At 39.8% G+C, this 22,235-nt stretch overlaps 1 protein-coding gene across 1 annotated transcript in view; it reads right to left on the reverse strand.

Moving 5' to 3' along the window:
* The window catches only part of FAM21C (family with sequence similarity 21, member C), a 34,525-nt gene that overhangs the window by 2,046 nt on the left and 10,244 nt on the right, over positions 1 to 22,235 (reverse strand). The window contains exons 12-28 of the mRNA XM_010000332.1: positions 21,534 to 21,590; positions 19,637 to 19,798; positions 18,970 to 19,106; positions 18,038 to 18,130; positions 17,443 to 17,547; positions 15,988 to 16,104; positions 14,375 to 14,538; positions 13,826 to 13,937; positions 12,727 to 12,913; positions 11,532 to 11,719; positions 9,124 to 9,252; positions 8,823 to 8,918; positions 7,668 to 7,787; positions 6,040 to 6,102; positions 5,150 to 5,362; positions 2,257 to 2,868; positions 1,514 to 1,688 (exon numbers count right to left, since the gene is read on the reverse strand). Coding sequence (XP_009998634.1) covers positions 1,514 to 1,688; positions 2,257 to 2,868; positions 5,150 to 5,362; positions 6,040 to 6,102; positions 7,668 to 7,787; positions 8,823 to 8,918; positions 9,124 to 9,252; positions 11,532 to 11,719; positions 12,727 to 12,913; positions 13,826 to 13,937; positions 14,375 to 14,538; positions 15,988 to 16,104; positions 17,443 to 17,547; positions 18,038 to 18,130; positions 18,970 to 19,106; positions 19,637 to 19,798; positions 21,534 to 21,590 — 2,730 coding nt within the window. The remainder of the gene's footprint in view (positions 1 to 1,513; positions 1,689 to 2,256; positions 2,869 to 5,149; positions 5,363 to 6,039; positions 6,103 to 7,667; positions 7,788 to 8,822; positions 8,919 to 9,123; positions 9,253 to 11,531; positions 11,720 to 12,726; positions 12,914 to 13,825; positions 13,938 to 14,374; positions 14,539 to 15,987; positions 16,105 to 17,442; positions 17,548 to 18,037; positions 18,131 to 18,969; positions 19,107 to 19,636; positions 19,799 to 21,533; positions 21,591 to 22,235) is intronic.

Here is a 22,235-nt window from a genome sequence, read left to right on the forward strand (position 1 = left end):
TTCTGCCATCACAAGCCTAACACAAATGTAGTAAATAGTGACTAGAAGCTCTGGTAGGACAAAGAAGGAAAGCAGCTGACAGCCTCCACCCCCCACAAAATGGCATTCACTTACTGTTTTTTTTGCAGCAGAAAAAAAATCTCCCGAGATGATAATGTACAGCTCTGATAAAGGGCTACCATGTTCACTGAAGCCAACCCTTAACCTGAAGCATAGGCACATGCCAGCTGTACCACTTTACGTGCCAAACAGGGCTTCCTCACCTTCAAACATCTGATGCTATAGGTATCAAGATCAGATATGACATCAAACAACAAGCTCTAGCACTGGAGTAGATGTCCAAAGGTGGAGTGTAAAGGGCAGGTTCTTTTGTGGCTAATTTTCCAAGATAATTTCCAGTGGCACTCTATAACTGTGTTGGTTTGGTTTTTTTTTAACATGAGGTCCAGATTTTTGTGTTGAAATATTTGTAAGTGGTAGCTGTTTTAGAAGTTCTTTCATTTGCTATTGGCTACATGAAAAAAAAAAGTAAATTATTAAAATATTTTAATAATCTAATACATATTTCAAATATTATGCCTGCAAATGTTTGAGTCTTATTTTTCATATCAATTGAGAAGGTTTTGAAATCTCAAGATGTTCATTCTCTGACAAGTTTTCTAACACATTTACGGATTTCAGCCAGGTCATTCCATCAGGCTGGAATGCTTAACGGTAGTCCAAGCAAAACAGTGGTAAGTCAGATTCAATTTGAATATGTTAGAACAAAAGAAAACTAACAAGAATCACAGCTAAAGGAGAAATATTTTTTTTCTTAGAGGAAAAGAAATACATGCAATCCCAAACAAGAGCTGTAAACATGAAGAGCTTGAGAACAAACAGACACAGTCAGGGATCAAATTAGTTGATGCCTCTGCTGATGGAGAACAAGAAAGGAGTATGGTTTGCATTATTTCACATTCCTATATGCAGCTATTTTCAACAAATTATCCAGGGCAAACTTCTTCTCCCAGGTTCAATATTTGTATGCTTTTTTTTCTGGGTATAAATAGATATAAACAAAATCTTATGGGCCCCAAGGCAGTCAACACAGTAGTGGAGGTGGGGCAGGAAGAGATACTAATTCCTTCATATTGGTGATTCATTTGAAAGTATGATACAAAGAGCTGTGCAAACTGAAACAGAGAATGTATCTCTCAGAGCCATAACAACATGAGATTAGTCTCTTATTCCAGACAAGAGAGATGTTATAATTCCCATAGGTATGAAAATCTCTACAGGAATTAAGATAATCTTTTATTTACAAGAACATTATACACTCTCCTAAACCATTTAAATGCCATCCTGACTTCTAAAAATATAGACAGTTCTCATCCAAGGTTAAAATCCAGAGATGAACAGAGATTTCAGAGAAGTTGGAAAGTTAAAAGAAAGCAAAGGGTTCTAAAACATCTCCACTGAATGCAACTTGGGACAATATTATGAGATTAGCAGCAAGATATTAGACACTTACCCATATCATCATCAAATATGGATTTTTGTTCCACTTTTTTCTTGGTCTTCTTGTCTTTTGGTTTTATGGTGAGATCCGCAAAAATATCAATATTATCGTCAAACAGGTTAGTCTCTGGCATTTTCTCTTTTGCTTTGTTCATTGGTTTAATTGCCTCAGTAGCAAATATATCGTCCTTGGAGAAAAGCATAGAGAGATCATCAATACACTTCCAGAGAATAGTCAAGTTATCTGTACACAGCAGCTGATATGTTTACAAGACCAACAGCCTTGGGCTTCTCCAACCTGAGAAGTCTGAGTCCCTTCTCCTAAAGGAGGACTTGGCAGAGGTGCCTTAGTGTGAGATTGTGCACAGCTCAAGTACAGCACAGAGGCATGTATCAGCTGCCCATCCTGCCAACTTTTTCCTTTTATAAAAGAGTTATTTGAGCTGCTGTGCATTGAACATATAGATGACAGATAAGAACCAAATACTTTATTACACTAAAAAAGGTCATAATCACAGGTCTGTTTTCACAGCACGTTTACTGACATGCCTTCTAATCCACTCTTGCTAATAAGGGGGTGAATATCCAAAAAAGGGCTTTTCTTGCCCAGTAGCAGAGCATGATTGACAGTCTACTTCACTACCTATCCTGCACTATTCTACTCAGCAGTCACCATTAAGCAGCCTGTGTCTAAGCAGAAGGTTCTGCACAAGTTCTGGGAACGAAAGAGACCAAGATGGCAGGCTCCCCCATTACCTCAAAGATATCCTGGGCAGTAGGGTCAACAGCTTGTCGGCTAGCAGATTTCAACTCCTTTTTTCCAGTTTTCTGGCCAGTGAAGAGAGAGTCTTCCTCTTCCTCCAAAAAAGGTATAGGGCTACTTTTTGTTGAAGATTTTTGCTGTACAGCCTGGAAAAGATTGTTGCTGTCCTGATCAGCCAGAGCAGATAGATCAGGCTTTTTCTCCCCGCCCTTGATGGGTTTGTTAGCCACACTGTCTGGCATTCCCTCCTTTAACTTCAATTGTGTGGCTGGTCTGGAAGTTGAATTGCTTGCAAAAAGGTCTTCTGATTCAAACAGATCATCGCCTTGATCTTTGGGTTCTGGAGGAAGAAGTGAGTTTGTTCCAACAGGCAAAACATTGCCACGAGCTGGTAGCGATAAGCCAGAGAAAAAGCCATTTTCCTTGGACTCTGCTTCAGCAGCAAGAGGCTCCTTTATGTTCACTACTGTGGATGTCTGTTTTGGTAGAGAGATTTGTGATTCTCTAGCACTGTCCACCTCCTCACTCCCTTCAGACTCTTGCACAGCTAGACGGCGGGCCATTCTGCTAGGAGGCCTTCGTTTTCCTGTAACCTTGATCCTGGTCTGCAATAAAGTAGTAAAAGCACAGCAGGGTTATACAGAAGGAAAAAACCAACACACTTCACAGGATTCCTTGTGCCTTCACAACACTGCAGTTAACATGCATTGTACATTTCATACTGGCACACTGAAACTGAAATAACTAAAAAAGTTCTGCTCACAGGTCTGGTTTAAGTAACTTAAACAGCTACATGGACATTTAAACAGATGCTCAGTTTGGGATCTTGAGAAAGGAGTGTTGAGCATACACTGAATTAATTTATAGGGAGAAGCAGCAGGAACCACGTATCATCAGCTCAGTGTCATCCATTCTCCCCATTTTTCAGAAACGAAAATTGACAAGTGGGTCATTCAAGCTTAGAGTATTTTGCAGCAAGCTTCAGAAAAATAACCCAAGATTTTTGGTTTGCTGCTCTCTGGTTATTCCACAGCAGGTAGAATTGGGATACAAAAGCAACAGCACTCCTGAGTGTCACAACACAGGTCAGCAAGCCACTCTAGCCCCTCAGCTTTAGCTAATACTTCAGTCTGATGGCTTGCTAATCCAGGGGCTTCTGCAGTGCAATTATTCTGTCCAAGTCATGACTAATTATGTTTCCCATTTAATTTCATTTTATGCATAGTCTGCTGCAGTTCATTCCTCTGCTCCTTCTAAAGAAGGCCCCCTGCAAGTTTCCATTATAGTTTCTACCATACCCCCACATGGACAGGAGTATTCACACATGTAGGAAACAGATCAGTGCAACGTCCTCTTCCCTTGTTAATTGTTGTTGGAGCAAAGGGACAATTTGGATGGATATGCTGTAACACAGCTTAAAGGAGCCATGTGCTTTTGTCAGAACCATTATAGGACTTCTGTCTTTAGAGTGTGGGGCTGTACTGATCAGAGCATGGCTGAAAAACAGGAAAATTAGGATGGAAGGGCATGCACCTGAAATAAACTGATCCCTGCACCATGCACTGTTCTTTGAAAGGACAGCCAGAATGCCAGGCAGGTTGCTTTGTTCCAGTCTTTGGAAAAAAAAGTGCATTTGGCTACATATACTTACAGCTTAAACCCAAACTTCAATTGAAGGGTCCAGGAAGCAATAACATGCCAAAATTCAAACATGCATTTTGAGGCACAAAAACCCCCATTCACTGTATAGTTACTGAGATGCTTCTTCTCAAATTACTTCTGTAAACAAACATGCATCATCACTATGCCAAAATGATCTTTCAGGGTTGACTGTGCACAACTACAGGAATGCTACTCTTTTGCAAGTCTATCTATTTAAGAGTACCATGGCAGAGGGTTTTGTCTGTTGTGCAGGACATGTTGCTATTGGAAACAACTATGCCTACATGGTAATGCATTAGCCTGATGTACAAGCTTCAAACCCATTTGACACTAAGGGGTCATGCCAGACATTGTGGTGACAGCTGCTGCATCTTCCCAAGTCATCTCTGCTGCTCATCTAGTAATGAACAGCTCCAGCAGCATTAAGGAAAGAAAGAATCAAAGTTAAGATCATTAGTTACCTCATTCAAATCACTGCCTTCAAGAAACCCATGAGAAAGATAAAACAATAAGCAACCTGTCCAAATCTTAACTACATGGTCCAAGTTTTGTTGTTTTGTTTTTAAAGAAGCACTAAATCTTTAATTATAATATGTATTTTGCAGTCTATAAAGTAAAAGGTAGGAATAAAACACCCCCGTGAGTCAGGAGGCAGAGATCAGCCATGTCAAAAGCTGTAACATTTTTTTGTTTGGGTTTTGTGTGGTTGTTTTTTTTTCTTTAAAAAACAAGGGGTTTGTTTGAAAAAGAATTGGGAGTGACAGTTCAGGACACCATGACATTTTTATTCACAGAGGAGGTAAAGGTCAACCTGCATCTGTGGTGTGTTTTTGATATCTTGCCACAGCAGCTTTCCATAACATCTTTTATAGTTAGCCTAGAGAGATGCATTTTTTAATGGTTTTCAGGTTGGCATCTCCTCAAGCAAGATACTATGCTAAACCAACTTTAATCTATAGGGAAAACCACTGTTCTTGGGGAACATACACATATACCTTAAAAAGGAAGAGAATTAACTATATGGATAAGCCCCTTACAAAGATAAGAATGTAGTCAGCTTGACTTTCTCTTCAGTGGTCCACAGAAATAAGAAGGGATTAGATGTCCACACCTCCATTTAGATTCAGAAAGACTGCACTGTTAGCAGAACTTCCATGCCAGAACACCAACCCTTGCACAAGGACAGACTGTGTCCCTTTCTATCTTTCTAAATACCAAGGTTACCTTATTGGCACTGTGCAAGGTATCCGCTTGCATAGGCTGATCAAAGCTAACACCTAATTCTTCATTGTTTCTTGCAGCAGAGAAGGCTTCACTGTTCTGTACATCCTTGGGCTCATACAATGGAGCGTCCAGAACTGGTGAGGATGACTTTACATTGGAGACCTTAGGCATTGCACCAGGTAGTAAGGCTGCAGGGTTAATAACTAAGTTAGCCTACAAAACAGAGAAAACAAAAACTTACACACAAAAAGAGATTATATTAACACTGCTCAAGAGCAAGCATGACTCTAGAGAAGCAGCAAGAATTAGTGTATGTGGACATTCAAGTTCTACTTCTACAAGTGCCTGGCCTTTCTCACACCTGTGCACATCTGTGTTTCCCAAATCCTCTAAGTCTGTGCAGTGCTCAATACTATTTTTCTGTAGAAGAGCTTCAGGAATAGCACGGTCACGTTATGTCAGATGAAACACCTATGTAGCTCAGTATTCTGTCCCAGGATAACAACGGTTCTGACATTAAGAGCAATACTGTGAGACAGACAATTATTAGTCATTTCATGTCAGAAGAGGGACCTAACAAAAACTCCAAACCCCTAAGAGCCTCTGACCATACTTAAAATAGTGCTTAGAAGAATAGCAGGTCAAAGAGGATCCCACCCTCTGCCACCCAAATAGACTAAATAGTGTTGCTCAGAAATGGGAGGGGGAAAAAATATTCAACATGCAATGCAGAAAAAGTAGTAGAAAATATGGAATCTGAAAAAACAAACATATAAACTGCAAGAGTAAGGTAAGGAAGTAAAAAGATATTGTTTCAGGGAAAGCCATCAGTCAGGCAAGGGAGATTTTTCTTTTTTTTGAAAGTCAGTATGTCAGTAAAGTTAATTTACTTGTAGCTTTCCAATCCGGGATGAGGGCTCTTTGGTTTTAATGGGAACAGGACCTGTAGATTTCTGCACAAAATTACACTGGATTAAAGAAGTGGACAATTTGTTATCAACCAGACCATAGTTTGCATTTTAATACATCTAGAGAAAGCTCACTCCTTACCAATTAATTCTGAAGACACCTTGTTATCTTCACATTCTACTGCTAGAGTTACAGTCACTCAATTTTCAGCTTCAGTTCCCCACAAGCAATAATCCCATCTTCATTATCACATTTCATTCCACCCTCCTTCTACACAAATTATACTGTGCCATAGTAACAGAACAACTTCCACCTTCTCCAGGTCACACACAGACAAATCAAACTGCGACAGCCACCCTCCCTCCTTGCTTGCTTATTACCTGCCCTAAGACCCTTTAAAGCCCTGTTGCCAGATCATGATATAACTAAGTTTTCTCTTCGTGACTGGTTGCAATAGGGCCACAGTCTCCAATCAAGTCCACATGGAAGCCAGAAGGGCTACAAAATTGTACCTCATGGCCTTCAAGGAAAACAACTTTGGAGAAGTGAGTGCTCTGCTACAGAAAGTAGGCCAACAGAGCCAGAAATCAGACTAGACCAAAAGAGCAAGAGAAGCTGTTTGGTCTTAAGACTTGGGTCAATTTTAGGACCCAGGGATGAACCAAATCAGCTAAGGTGCTCTTCCCTGGGCTTGCTTTCCAAATATTTGCAGCTTACCATGGTTCTGTGAGCTACACTGTACTGCTATTGTATGACTGGGCAGTCAGAGCTCCTTCAGTCACATTAAAGCAACCGAGGGTTTGTAAGGGTTATGACACCGGTTTGGAAGTCTTGCTAGCATGACAGAGGAATCCTAGTGTTTGAGGAGATCATTCACCCAAATGCATGTGGCATTCAGCTGAACCTCAGACAAGCTGAGATCTTTTCTATACCAGGATGTCAGTAACTACAAAAAAAGGATGATTGTGATTCTGCGTTTCAAGGAATACTTCACCATAAGGTAAGACAGGCTAATTACTACAGATTTGCTCTGTGTTCCTCAGCCCAGGGAGAAAAAAACAACACTCTAATCTCCTACAGATGGAAATCCAAAAAGCAGATCTGGTGAGGCACAAGCCAGAATTCAGCTCCAGACTGACTCTCCTGGAGAGGCAAGATCTGCAAGTTCTGGTTCTGCAAGATAAGGGACAAGAGTAGGAGTCTTGTTTGCTCATCATAAAGTCTCCAAGGTGAGATCCTCAACAGCCACAGATTTGTGCTGCATGCCATGATCTACTTTCTCAGATAGCCTTCCTTGACTTAAAGATCACATTCACTCCAACAGACAGTGACACTTCAGAGAAGACTGAACAACCCATTTTCAATCCAACTGGAAGCGAGTGAATAAAACTATCACTTATCATGTATCAACATAATTTAGACTTCTTGCTGGTAACAGTGTCCCTGTTCGGTGCAGACAGTGCAGACAAGTTTGGCCATGCATTGCTGCTTTGCAGCCAGTGAATCCAGGCATTTGTTTTGATCTTTTAAAGCAACTTATTTAAAACAAAAATGATACTTTTCTTTTTTTCTTTACATGCTGTTTAAGGCATGAGATTTAAGTACTTGCCTCTGTAGTTACTGCCTTCGGAGCTTCATCTTGTTTGGCACTTACAGCATTTTCTGAAAGGTTTCTGCTCTCCAAGGAAGGGCCAGTACTGGCCTCAAGTGTTTTCTTCACAGCTATTTTCTGAAAACATTAAGAGCACAAGTCAACATGGATTGAGTAAAAAGCCTGGTCTGCAGACCAAGTAAAAAACAAAACAAACATTTTAAAATCTTGCTTCTATCTGAAAATAAAACTAGCCTTATCTTTTGACTTTACAACATATAGTAGTCATTGCCTTTTGGCTCTGCAATGACAAGGGCCTTCCACTCCCCTTCCTTTAGTCTACTTCAACCTTTGCTGTCTGCACTAACCATAAATAATGAGTTTCTATAAACTTATCAATGCATACATATTTTCTCATGCACAGGACAGCAGGGAAAATAAAACCACAAATCTAGCTTAGAAATACTGCTATTTTTATGTTTTCAAGCATACAGGCTCCATATATAGTTGCCAAACACTAATTACTTAAGGCCACCTCTTCCACAGTCCTCAAAGAAATAGTTTCCAGGAACTATTGCCAGTTTTCTAGCTTAAATCCCAGCTATAGACATGAAAATAGACTAAAGCAAAAGTTGGCTTCAATTTAATTAAGCTAAATACCTTTAGAGCAGCAGTTTAGAATGCATGTCAGGGCTTTGACCTCAGACCACCTGTTATGCAGTCTCATTCATTACTGCAGCTGCTCACTCTCTAATGCCACATTCACTACCTTAAATCAAACCAATCTGCAGAGACTTTAATTACAGAAATCATAGAGTAAGGCTCATCAGTCATGCATGAACTACAGGGAAGTAGCATTAGCAAGTAAAACAATTACACAATACAAATGCTGCTACTCTGATTTCTGCTCAGGTGTTTTCTCTTACAACTAAGCCAGTCCCAGTGGTACACAAGAAGAATAATCTAATCCACTTGTCTCTGCTTTGGGAGACATAAGGCATCTCTTTGTTCCCTATGTCTTCACTGTCACAATGGCCATTTCTACTCTCTCAAAATGCTCTGAAAAAAGTCACTTGACTTCTCGCAGGAATACATATGGAAAATAAACAAGCCTTCCATGGACTTTTTTCCAGTGTCTTTTATATGAGCCATTTATAGCAGAGGAACAGATACCGAAAGGTTCGTTTTAGCGGTACTGAAGAGATCATCCTCATCATCATCCCCAAAAAGTCCTCCTCCAGATGATGGCTTCAGGATACGGTTTGCAGACTGCAGAGATGAAGGATAAAGAAAAGATGTGTCACAGATCAAAAGCACATCTCCTTTGGCCTATGATTCTTGAACTGATACTAGAACTTGGTCCTTCCTGGAAACCAGTAACTTCTAAGCTGTGTTCAAAAAAGAAACACTGGTAGGCTGCACACTTCAAACACTGTTTCTAAATAGTGGGTTCAGAGGAGGACTTTGAACTTACAATCGACTTCTTCGGGCTGGCAAAGAGGTCGACATCTGGATCATTGTCTTTCTGAAGTTTGTGACTGAAAAGGAGCTCTTCATCTTGAAAGACTCCAGTGCTTTTGGGCCGAGTACTCTTCTCAGAAGCCTGGAAGGAGAGGATTAAGGTCCACAGAGTAAGAAACTCCATCCTTAAGGAGGTTATTTGCCTAGTGATCAGACAGGTTAAAATTCACCTGAGGCTACACTACAACCCTGGTAACACAAATTCAACTTTAACTGCCAGTTGTATATTTTATTTGGACCAAATCTGCAAAACTTAAAATGTAAATATTTGTATTCATAGTTCAATTTGATGAGAACCAAAATGTATGTGTTTGCTGACCTGAGATCCAGTTGCTACTATTTACCTGTAAAGCTTCCTTAGAAAGGAAATAAAAACAAAAAGTTTGAAGTATGTTATCATGAGTGTACAATAAGGTTTATATTTCACTAAGACATTTATGCCTTGAATTTTTCAGCTGAAGGTGCAAGACAGAGAAGTGGTAAGAATAGAAGGTTTAATTATCTTCCTAAGGTACCTTTTCAAAGAATAAAATAAAACAACCCCCCAGAGTTAAAGGCCTATAAAGCTATTATTTTTGCTAGATTCCCAGTTCTGTTAAAGCCAACATCCCCCACAAGGACAGAACATACTGTCTGCTTTGGCAAGAACTTGTAGTTTCAAACTTGCTGGTGGGGGGAAGGTTGACAGCCAAATGTATCACCTTATCAGCCCTCCATTATCTGGCAAACCAAACAATATCAGCTGCTTGGACACCAAAACCAATGATTTCTATGATCATGGTCACTGTATGCATCCAGTCTGACTTTCAAAAGGCAAAAGCCCCACTGAAGGTGCAGGTAAAGGCCAGTATCTACGTTTCACCACCAAGTTACCTCTTCAGGACCTAGACAAATGAAAGGATGCCTCTTAAGAGCATGACTTAATGTCTATTAGCATAACATCAGACTCGAATACAAGCAGCAGGAGCAGTTGTCATAATTCTCCTCTTTCCAGTCCAAGTCTCCAGGAGCCCCAAGGGGCTGTTTATTAAAGCTAATTTCCATTACACCAGTTTTGGTCCATACACTCTGTCCTACGATTTTTATTACTGCTCCATTCTCAGTCTCTCTGTGCACCAGCTTTCATTTTTATCAAAAAACAGGTCACATTTCTAAAGCCCTAGAACTACTGTTTCTGCCCAGATACATGAAAACCTAATGCACATCTAGAAGTATCCACTCATGAAACATGTATTAAGCTGAGATAGGCAAGGAAAATAGTAACACCTTTCAGATTTGCCTATTAAAAAGATTAAGTTCTTAAATTACCTATTCTGACTTTTGCATGAATATGCATTTCAGCACCTGAATCACTTAATGACTGTTACACGCTGACAGTCAAGTGCCTTAAAGGAAAGATTTGAAAGGATTTGTGTCTTCCCAAATTCATATGACAGATGTGGCTTTTTGCAACCATCTCACAATGTGCTCATCCAAAAAATAAAAACAAACACACATGAGATACATTCACAACAAAGCAGGTATGAACAGGGATTTTTCTCAAAGAGCCAAACATTTCATTCAGCTCCCGGGACTTTTGAATAAAGTGTGTATAGCCATTAGGGTTGACAACTTATTTTACATGGTTGCAGGAAGATGACAAAACCTTGTGCCATTGTATATAGTATGTAGTTTGTGACATGACTTTAGGTTTACAGAAAAAACACTGGTACATCTTACACAAGTAGAAACATTGTCATTGATTCAAGAACATTTCTGCTGAAGCTTAAAAGTCTACCTCTTGATGGTATATGCTAGGAAAGCCAGACAGCAATAATATAGCAACTTTTAACAAAGTGAACAAACATTCTTGAAAAACAGATGTAAACATGGAATTAAGATGATTCTTTCTGAAGCTCAGTCTGCAGGCATATATCCACCAAGCAAACCGCAACATTAAAGGATTAATAAAGAAATAAGAGGATAAGCAACAAGGCCTCAAATTCCACATCCCTCAACTTCCTAGTACTCCTGATCTTGAGGTTAGGGAATCAGTTAACTGGGGAATCAGTTTCATACAGCAGACATCAAGTAGCTGGTCCACAACATCTGGACAGAACTTCTTTACAAAATATCTTTTCATATTAGCATTTAGCAAAATGCCTTTGAGTTAGTCAGATGGAAAAATTACAAAAGGATTCAGGATCCTGAGGAAGAGGAGGAATAATTTGTCATCCAAGAATCTGGAAGTTTAAAAATAAATAAATAAAAATAAAGAAAGATTAGCCTCCATGACATGAAGAAAGAACAAAATCGTGCCTGTAATACTAGAGGTAGAAATACTCCCTAATTCCTAGTGTTCAAGAACTTCCCTAGACTCACCACAACAATTTCTTTCTGTGCATTTTTTATGTCATCATCATCTTCCAGTCTATCCTCTTCCTCCTCCTCAAACAAGCTTAACACTTTCTTAGCTTGGGTCTTGACATCCTTCTGCAGAGCTGGTGGTGATGTTGCAAACAGATCTGAACTGCTGGCTGGCTCTGAGGATTTTGCTGCAAAAGGCTCCAACAGAAAAAAAAAAACAATTAACACATCCACTTGTTATTTAGGTCAGGTTTGGAAAAAAAAATAATCAAAAACCCACTAAGATTTCTTGGTTCAGTTGCCAGCAATGGGCAGAGTTCTGCAACCCACTACATCCAACTCATTTTTCCTAATTAGACAAAATAGCAACGCACAAGTTTACTCCTGTACCCTGCACTGCAGTGCTGTTGATAAGCAGCATCCTGCATAAGGTTTCCTCTTCATCCTTAAGCCAGGTGGCATCTGGTGCCACAAGGCTACATTAAGCAGCTTCACCATTATCTCCGAGGTACCTAGTTCACTTGGGATTCTTTGGAGTGGGCAGCACTACCCAAACCTTGAATATGCTCAGGAAAGTGCAAAACATTATAACTAATCTGGAAATTCATCAGCTGATAATTCCCCATCAATTACTCAGGAAGACCATGCCCAAGATTAAGTTCTGCTGAAACTTCTTCAATAATACACTCAATAATAGCGTTTTGTAACAGTATTACCCAGGAAAAATTCACAATCCTGAAAGCTACAGCTACCAACACCATTTATAACTTTGCCAGTATGTTGAAACAAAATTACTGAGCTTGAAGCAAAGCTTACATTTCACTATAGACTACTTTTTAAACAAAGTCTCTGTTCATGTGAATAAAGATTACCCAACCCACTCTGGAGAAAAAAATAAACAGATTCCACCCCTCCAACAAAAAGCCTCAAACAATTACCTTATGTACACCAGTTTGGAAAGAGCTTTTAAATTACATTTAATCAATTTGTTGTTTGACTGACAAGCTATTCTGCTAAATGTAGACAAAGTTACTCTTTCCTTAGTAAGAGAAGAGCCAAACCAGAAAAAAAATGATGTTCTGGAGAAGCCCTGTTGGATTGTTGAGGGGTTAGTTTTGTTTTTTGGTTTTTTTTAGGGGTTGGGACTTTTTTTGCTTATTTTTAAACTGAACCTCTATCAAATTTCAGATTAGTGGAAGAAAATCTCTCACTTTCTCCTTCATGTGCTGTCCAGCAAGATCTGTTCCTCTAGACACAGGAACTGCTTCAGGCTCTTCTGAACACCACAGTGTATCTTCAACCTGGTTAGACTTCGCTGCTTTATCAGGCATACCTTCCTTTTCCACCTGTTCTTCTTTATTAAAGAAAGGTGGTGCTTGTGCTGGTTCTACTTTCTCCTGAAAATTTAAGAGAATGTTGGTGACACAAAATTGTATGCAAGCAGCAGACATTACTGAGAGATAGCAGAGTCTCACTTTGCCTTCTGCAGGGGTCTAGAACACTGGCAACATGCTTGATTTCTGCTTTCCTCCCATGAGACATTGTGGTTTGTGGCACTCCATTTCTAGTATTACAGACTCTTCAGTCTGGTTGAAGAGTGCCAGGAAGCAGTTGTAAGCTTAGAACAGATGCCCTGGGAATCTTGTCTGGTTGGTGCACCATTTCATGTGACTGCCAGCAGCTAGACTGGGGTTTGTTTATTTCTTCTGCTCTTAAGCCTGTTGTCTCTATGGGCCATGACAACCTTTTTCTGGTAAGCAGAAAGGCAAGGAGGGGAGGTGGCACACAGACATGTACAGGAATTCCCTCTGCAGATAATCTGTGTTAAACTTTTGCTACTCCTACTCTCAATTTCAAAGCACAATCACTATGGGCTAAGCTCATAAGACAGAAGATAGCATAAGCACCCTTAACAGAGGGCCAGTAAGAAAGAAGCATGTAGACACATTTGAACCAGCTTGGGTTAAGTTGACAGAAAGGGTGAACCTCTAGCTTCAGTCAGCAGTAAGCTGTCTGATGCTTTTAACAATATTTTATGGTTGAGAGCTCTCTAAACACCCTCAGGAAAGGATTTTACCATAAGCCAAACAAATTTAGAGTTAGTGGTCAAGAAAATTTTGAAATCCCTATTAAGCTGATGGTAGTAAGAAGTTTTATATGTAAGAGTTCAATCTGCCCTGTTCCCAGTCCAGTTTGCTAGAACTACCATTGTGTAAAACAAGTTAGACATACATTCAGTACCTAACAAGGATGATGGACTATAAAAAGACTAAGTGTTTCATGTTAGTTATCAAAGAAAAAGGAATTACCACTGCAGCCTTAGCAGCAGAAGGAAGTGGTGTTGATTGGGAGCTGAAGAGAGATTCTTCATTAATAGCATCATCTTCAAACAACAATGATACCTTCTGTGGCTTTCTTTGGCTACAGGGAGAGGAGAAAGTGGAAAATTCAGTGCAAAAGTTTCATAGACCTTGCACTTATCTGTTTAAAAGTATTACTTAGGATCATCATTTGCAGCAAATGGTCCCAGATACAGGATTCAGCTTCCTCAATGTCTCAAAAATTCTATCATTCCCCCCTTTTTGCCTGCAAAGTTTTCTGCAGAAATCAAAATAAAAAGAGGATTTTATATTGCAGGTATAGAAATGGAGCCCAGTTCAAGTGGCAAGAATGATTCACTGTGACAAATACAAGTAAGGTAAAAGAGCCCAGTCCTGCTCATTCCCACTCTACTTTGTCCTCAGCAGCAGTAGCAAGAGAAAACATTTGCAGTATGTCTGGGTCCATCCAGTTTAGAGGGTGCTGGTGGGCTGTTCTGAAAAAATGCTCCCCTCCCAAACCCCCCGTGGGACTGTCACCTCTCTTTCGTGATTTTAAATAAATCTTCCTCATCCTCGTCCTCAAAGAGGCTTGTCTTCTTCAGAGCTTTAGCCTGACCAACAGTGCCAGCTGATTTTGCAGGGTCCTCTTTTTGGTCATCTTCAGAAGGGTGTTTAGCTGTCTTGGAGACATTCCAGTGTTCCTTAAAAATAAGGAACACTTAAGTTTTCTTTTGTCTTGGTCAAAGCCACTTTCCCATCTTCTCTATGAGCAGAAACACTTCAAGATCTTGGCAGTCCTTCCATCTCTCTATTAGATTATCTTCCTGTCTTTGTGTTAGCCACTATAATCGGATGCTGCTCAGGCTGTGCAAAGGGCCTGGACACCTTCTGGCATACAGCATGTGCTCAATGAAACAAAGTACACACACTTTACTGTTGTAGTTGCTCTTGACATCTGAGGTCAGTGTAAACTGCAGTCATGGAAGTAAGGTCACCTAGTAGAACCAGATTTGAGCCACTTAAATTAATAATAGCAAGTTTGATGTGTGGGGGAAAACAAACAAGAAAACACTCACACCTCAGACACCTCATTATTAGGGTGCATGATGCTGCACTTCTTTTCTCAACTTTCAACCACAGTACTTTTTTTTTTTTCCTTCCACTCTGGAAATAGCATTAATCAAGCCTGTAAAATGAACAACTCAAAAATCTACATTAGAAGGAAACATTTCTGGGGTAGGAGAGTTTCCTGGCTTGCATGTCTCATTCAGAGCATATCCAGTGGCTTTCCCTGTTTCTCACCTCTGTTCATCCCCTTTCTGAAGGTGATTACAGACATGTTAAAGTACAAATCTGGTTTATTCTATGTTAAGATAAAAATGCATCTGAAAATATTACTAGTATCCACTAAGCAAGCAATTACAGAACAAGTAATAAAAATCAAGTCTATGTAAAAGAGTAATTTTGGAGAGTGGGCTAAGAAGACTCTGGATCCTATTTATGTGACTTAGTTCAGAGACTTTCCAAACAAGTTTTTAATTTATTTAGTCTCTGGCTTTCATTTAAGACAAAGTACAACATCTACACCATCCTTGGGAGAGGGCTGCTTTCTTAGAAGCCGAGGTATTTTGTGTTTAATTTTTCCCATTCACAGATGTTTAAAAAAATCTACAATCAGCAACAAACAAAAGTAACCCACCAAAACCCAATAAAACCCATGAAATACCACTACACACAGAAAAAACTCCAACCCAAAAAACTCCTTACCACATGTATATACCTAGAACTGCTAAACTTTCCTGACAGAAATTAAAGCAGCAAGAGCAAACTTATTTTTCCCCTTTTAGTATTTTTAAGTCAGCCTCCATTTGCTATCAATCTTCATATAAATTACATTGAAAACACTTGATTTTCACTTTTACATGACTTCTGTTACCTAGATCCTGAGATAATTTGTGGCAAGAATAAGACAGATCCTGAGATAATTAGTGCCAAGAATAATTCCTCAGCTGCAAACAAGTCACAGGATTGGGGCAGGCATAGTATGTGGATACAACAGAGTTTGACTGTGGTTCTCATCTTAACAGTTTTATGCTCTGCCCAGCATAAAGCCCAGTAACCCCTTTCAACCAGATCTTACTCTTCAGTACCTCCTCATCACTGCTGAACAATAAGCTGGAGGTATTCTTGATTGGCTCTGACTGTTTTGCTTTCTCTTCCAGGGGTTTTTCCTGTTGCTTCTTTGCAGGTATCACACCAAAGAGGTCCTTAAAATATTAAACAATATATATTTAAAAACAATCAAAAGTCAATCCCACAATGAAAAGCTTACTGAGAAATCATCAGCATACATGACACTGTTGCCAGCCACTTTTGAGTAGGATAGAAAAATGGTGTTTTGTGAATCCTTTTTGAAGACAATTTCAAGTGTGATACAGTAGTCTGGTACAGGGAATTCTACACACAACAGCTTTTAATAGACCAGAAACTTCTAAGCACACAGGTTGGCTTTGACTCACAGATTCTCCAGCACAAGACTTGACCACCAGTCAAAAATCACCACATAGCAATTCTGTTGCACAATAGCTAACGCACAGGGCACAACATAATGAAATAAGAGAATGAATCCTATTCTGAGAGGACAGGTAATAGGCAAGCTGAACCACCACCACTGAGCAAGAAGCAAGACTTTTCACCTTAACACACTCATGCAGATAATTATACACGCATTAGAATATACAAAAGCATCTGTTGACTTCACCACCTAACACTTACTTCTCCACTCAACTTGAACTTCAGCTCCACAACACAACCTTCAGGGCAGCTACCAGTTACCATATTACAAAATGTTTCATTATCCTGACAGTTGCTTCTGAAAAACCCCTATTCAGAAAGGTAAAGTTGGAAGCAGGCCCCTCTTTAAGAGGAAACCCTTGAGTTTGTGGAAGTCTCTCATCTTATGGCCCTAAGCAGGCCTCCTCTTTATCTGAGGGTAAGTTAACTTACCATGAAGGCTGCAGGCCCAGATTGAAAACTCTTTGCAGGGTGTGTGGGAGAGAGAAGAGGATGAAAAAGATAAGAAATTCACCCACCAATTCAATATTAAGTTTCTTCCACATACTGTTCTCTGATCTAAGTTTCTACACTAGCAGCCACAATTCTTACATACTGCAAAGTGCAAAAATAGGACCTGATCAACCATGACACAAGAGAAGGAAGAAATCATCCATGTGACTACGTATCACAGGCCAGATTAAAAACAGTTTCTTGAAGCTCATATCTGTTCAATTGCTCAGTGTTCTCTAGTCCTATCAATCAGAGACACAATGTCCTTCATGTTTAGGTCCAGAGATGATATGCAAAACACTGACTGCAAAACACTGAAAAGACACCAAGAGATTGCAAGAGTTCCTCTCAGCATTCTCCACCATAATGCTGTCCACATTCTCAGAACTGCTAGACGATGCAAGATTGATTTAGTGTTCTAATTCAGTGCTCCATTTACAAGCTTAGTGTGCTAAAATTCTGAATATTTCCTACTGCATTTGCAACAGGCTGTGCAGGAGGGTTCGCCTATACAGGCAGTGTCAAAAAGTGGTACTTACCTCTTCATCATCATCAAACAAAGAGAATGGAGCTTTCACCATGGACTTGCTGGTGGGAAGACACGTAGCTTTGGACTCTACAGTTTTACTTGATGGAAACAAGTCCTGTGCAAATCAAAGAAAAATCACTATGCAAAACAATGCTACACATTGAAGAACTCTAAATGGAACACTGATGTTTTTCCTTTTCTCAAAAGTGTTTTAGTGTGCCTGTGAATTGAGGAAAGACTGTCTTACTCAGATATACTAATCACCGGCAACTTCACAGGGCCTCCAGCTTTGCAGATTAATTGCTAGCTGAAAGCAGAGGACACAAGATTAAACATGCAAGTCTTTCATGATTCCTCTTCAGGCTTTCAATCCACACCCAAATGTACCACACAAGCTGAACTCCCTGAAGACAGGGAAAATGTTCTCAGAAATTTCACTCTTGGAACAAGAAGGAATTTTCAGGATGGCTGGAAGCAGATGCATGGATGTCAGAGTTCCCAGTCCTACAGATAAATAAGGAGTCCCAGATACAAGTGTACTGAAGTCATGGTGACTCAGATCCCAAGGATTTCTGTAGGGATTCTATAGGATTAGAGATACTCACTTCAGAATCCTCTTCATCAGAGAAGAGGCCCCTCTCTTTTCTCGGAGGCATTTCAGGTAAAGGCTTGAAGTCCTCACCTGAAGATGGTTGACTCTTTAAAACAAATAAAGAAACTGCATCAACACCCATTTAGATTCAGAAAGGGCAGACAAGTCATATGACCCTTATGAAGAGGCATGCTGCTGGTAGCATTCTAGTAGTTCAAGGGACAGAACACACTTGTCACCCATGGGCTGAAGTCCAAAGCTCATGTGCTCAGCAAGTTCCTCATATGCAGCCAGAGCTACGCACGAGTGCCTTGCAGGTCTTAACATAGGTCTCCCTTCCCACCACCATTCTTTTCAGCAGAAAAATCTATGCAGCAACTCATGACAGGCCTCCTCATAATTTAAATTAAAATGTTTATTTTAAGAAGCTGTGTTTCCTAAAGGAAGAGGACCATTTTTGTCAGCCACCATTTCCTGCATTAACATAGCACAGCCCCAGCCTGCCTCCAGCTATATTGTCATTAAACTCAGAATGATTCCAGACCCAAGCATTACTGTCAGCAAGCCTGTAGTATAAAAAAGCCCTCACTTCCTGACAGAGCAGGAGGGGTGCTGCTGAATCAGTTCTCATCCCCTCTTCCAGGAAAGACAAGTGCTATGAGATCAATGACACTGGATGATGTCGACCACAGACACTCTTCCAATCACTGCCCACACACACAAAACCCAACCAAATAAAAAACCAACTCTAAAATAAACATGAAGTTACAAAGACAGAGGCATTTACAGACCCTTGAAGCACTTGGGTCATGCAAGACCCTATAAACCTAGTTCTGTTTCACAAACATAACACTTCTGTAGTGGCATACATGAAAAGACTACTTCAGCTGCAGTCTTAACTTTTTCCTAAAACCTTGTCCATATGAACCATTTATGTATTATTACCTTTTTTCCCACTACTGGCTCCCTCCAGCTTTCCATGTCTTTAGTTGTGCCAGCAACCACAGGAGGAATGGACAATTTTTCCTTGAACAAATCACCTTCATCATCATCATCATCAAATAGGTCAATTGGGGACTTGACTGCATTAAGAGATAAATCAGTGAATGTTGAGAACAGAACAGCCACTACTGAAAAAGGGAACATACCGAAGTCTCAAAAGACACCATGTTCCCTTTTTAAAAATGATCTGCATCAGAAGTCTTTAAAAGAAAAAGCTAGACAAACTCTCAAAGTGAAACACCACTTGCCCAAGAGCACTGGTGACAGACAGTGCAGTCAACAAGTGCTGGGACAGAGTCAGCTGGCACGTCTAAAGGCAGTGTTCTGTATTGCCTTGGCACATCTAAATGCCTAGAGCCTACCAATAGGGAATCTTGGGCAGAGGGAATCAAGGCTGTGTGAATAGTCTGTACCATTTCCCTGATCCAGCCTAGGTATTGCCCTAGCAGTAAAAGGAGCATGCTAAGAGAGGAAAGTCAGTGAAAAGCCTATACAAATAAACCATTCCCACACCACCGTGAGGAAAAGAAATTAAAATAACTACAAAAAACCCCCCACCAAACCCATCAGTTTGAATTGTTATGACCTTCAATGTTTAATATAAAGGTACCTGAATCTGGAGGGTTTTTAGTTGCTCTCACAAAGAACTCATCATCATCATCATCATCAAACAGAACAACTTTCCCAGGCTGTTTAGTTTTCTCTGTGCTTTCTGTTGCAGATTTCTTATTTTTTTCCACAATTACAGTAGAACTAAATACATCGCTTCCTCCTATAGGTCAGATGGGGAAAAAAAACCAACAAAAAACACAGATATCATTGCCAAATTTACCGATAAGATGAACTTGTGCCATTGTAAGTGAAGCCAGACAGAGCTTCTGTCACAGCAGCTTTTAATGCACGCCTGCAACAATGCCACAAAGCATTAGCCAGAAACTTCCTGATAAAGCCAAGTCACAGACAGATGGCTCCGCACTCTCACTGAAATCACTTCTTTCTCAAACCTGCTTATCTCTCCTAGGAACAAGAGCCAGGTTCCATGTTAAAGCTAGAAGACTCAGCAGGTTTGTATTTTTTGGTAAAAACTAGCAGACTGGTTCTAAGCCTGTCTTTTTGCTTGTTATATATTGAGGCTTGGAAACAGTGGAGGGGGGGTGGAGGTGGGGAGAGGGCAGAAGTTGGGGGGAAGGAAGAAACTTTTATTGACAGTTTGGCAGAAAGTAGAACAACTGTGATTTGGTTAAAAGTCAGCAGACTGCATTAATTTTGACCAGCACAGTATCAGTTTATTATAAAAACAGTGTATCACAAAATTAGAAGTGCCACAGGATCGACAGGAATACAGCCACGAAGTTTGATAGGTTATAAAACATCCTCAGGTTCCTACACAAACTGTTCACTGGAAATGTGTTCATCAAGTGCTTCTGAATAGGAAAGGAGCCTCAATACTGTTTTTTTTCTCTAGTGACTTTGGCCTGTCTACAAGTTACTGAGAGGGAGCAACTGAAGACTTGAATAAATGCTTCCTATTAATTCCTAATGAACTAGAACAGGACACTGTTAGAATGACAGAAAATTCACTGCTTTTACAACAGTACTTCCAAGAAAGTTGAAGGATAAAGAAAACCTCAATATGCCGTTTAGAACTTTGCTACTAACTCTTCTAATTATGTAAAATGACCATTGCTGATGTATATCTTCGATACTGGGGTAAATAGGCTGTGTTTGTACACATCCTACTCTAAAAATCATACTGACTGAGGGCTCAGTTAGCTGAAGCCATAGTCTTAAAATAGGCCTTTCTTAATAAAGCGCAAAACTTGAAATTAAAGTAACTTAATCAGATGAAGACCCTACACAGAGGCAGAAACAAAAGTTAGTTGATTCAAAGAGGCTGGTGCCATGTTTCTTTTCATCACCCAGCTTGAAGTCTGAGATGGAACAGGGATCTTAGTATAATTCCTTTTTTTTTTCTAGCTCTGAGTTACAGATCTGGTCCTTCCCCAAGTATGCAGATCCTCCTTATCAAAACCAGAGAAACAAGATTGGTCTTACTTACCTCTGCTACAAAAACATAAAAACTTGATGTCTAAACTGTTCTACTAACCTGAAGGAATATGATCAAATCTGCAAAATCAAAATGCACTTCCTTCTAAGAGTATATTGGGAAGATGTGAATTCATGCATTGTAGCCTTAAACTATATAATATCAGATAAACTAAGACATCCTTAAAAGTGCACAGCACAACACCGGAAGCTGACAGCTGCTAGTATCTGCCATCAAAAAAATCTACCTTCAGAGAACCTACAGAATCTTGATTATCCATAAAGCATGCTGCAGTTTAGGTTTAGCATGGTAGAAGCACCTGTATTTATCATTAAGCACATGATCAAGCAATGCAGTGCTGCTGAATGTGGGTAGTTTTCTTCTTTAAAACCTCCCCAGTAGGTTTTAAAGAAAATGAGCATTTTGTGCATGAAGCAATTTGCTACTGAACAAATCATACCTGGGAACAGAGATACTGCACCTGCAGGAACTTTCTTTAAGGACTTTGTAGAGGATGCTGAAATCATAGGAAGTACAATACAAATGGATGCACTAGTTTTAAGCTGTCAAAGCTTTCAGAACAGTACCATAGAAACAGGAATGTGAAAGGTCTTTTGAGCTCCCTTTTTCTTTTTTCTTAACAGCTCAGAACTCTTTAGACATTCTCCTTGAACTTCTGGCTTTATGTTTTGCAGATATATGTATCTAGCTATTTTTGCTCCACTAAAACTGCACAAAGCAGTTCTACTAAAATGAAGCTTATAAACATGACATATTTACACACAGTGTGATTTATAAGGCTTCACATTCACACACTCAAAACCACTTCTATTACCATGCTCTCAAAACAAAATGACTTAAGTCTCCCAACCCATATATGAAAATTTATCAAATACAATGTTTTAGTAAAAGCTGTTCAGTACAGAACGTGTGCTCAAACCCCTTCAGAGTCTGGATATGCAACTAACTGGGAAGCTCATATGTGCATTAAACTGCAAGAAGAAATCTGCACTCCACTCAAACCCTCAAGTGGGTCCTGCAAAGTACTCTTCAGCAGCAGGAACCAAGCGCATGCAGAGAGCTCTGCCAACATCAGTAAGGACATCCATTCAGCTCCAGGAAAGTGGGTGTGTATAAGAGATCATAGTGAACAAACACATTT

This window comes from Chaetura pelagica, unplaced genomic scaffold (assembly GCF_000747805.2).
Source record: "Chaetura pelagica isolate M959 unplaced genomic scaffold, ChaPel_1.0 scaffold156, whole genome shotgun sequence".
Lineage (NCBI taxonomy): Eukaryota > Metazoa > Chordata > Aves > Apodiformes > Apodidae > Chaetura > Chaetura pelagica.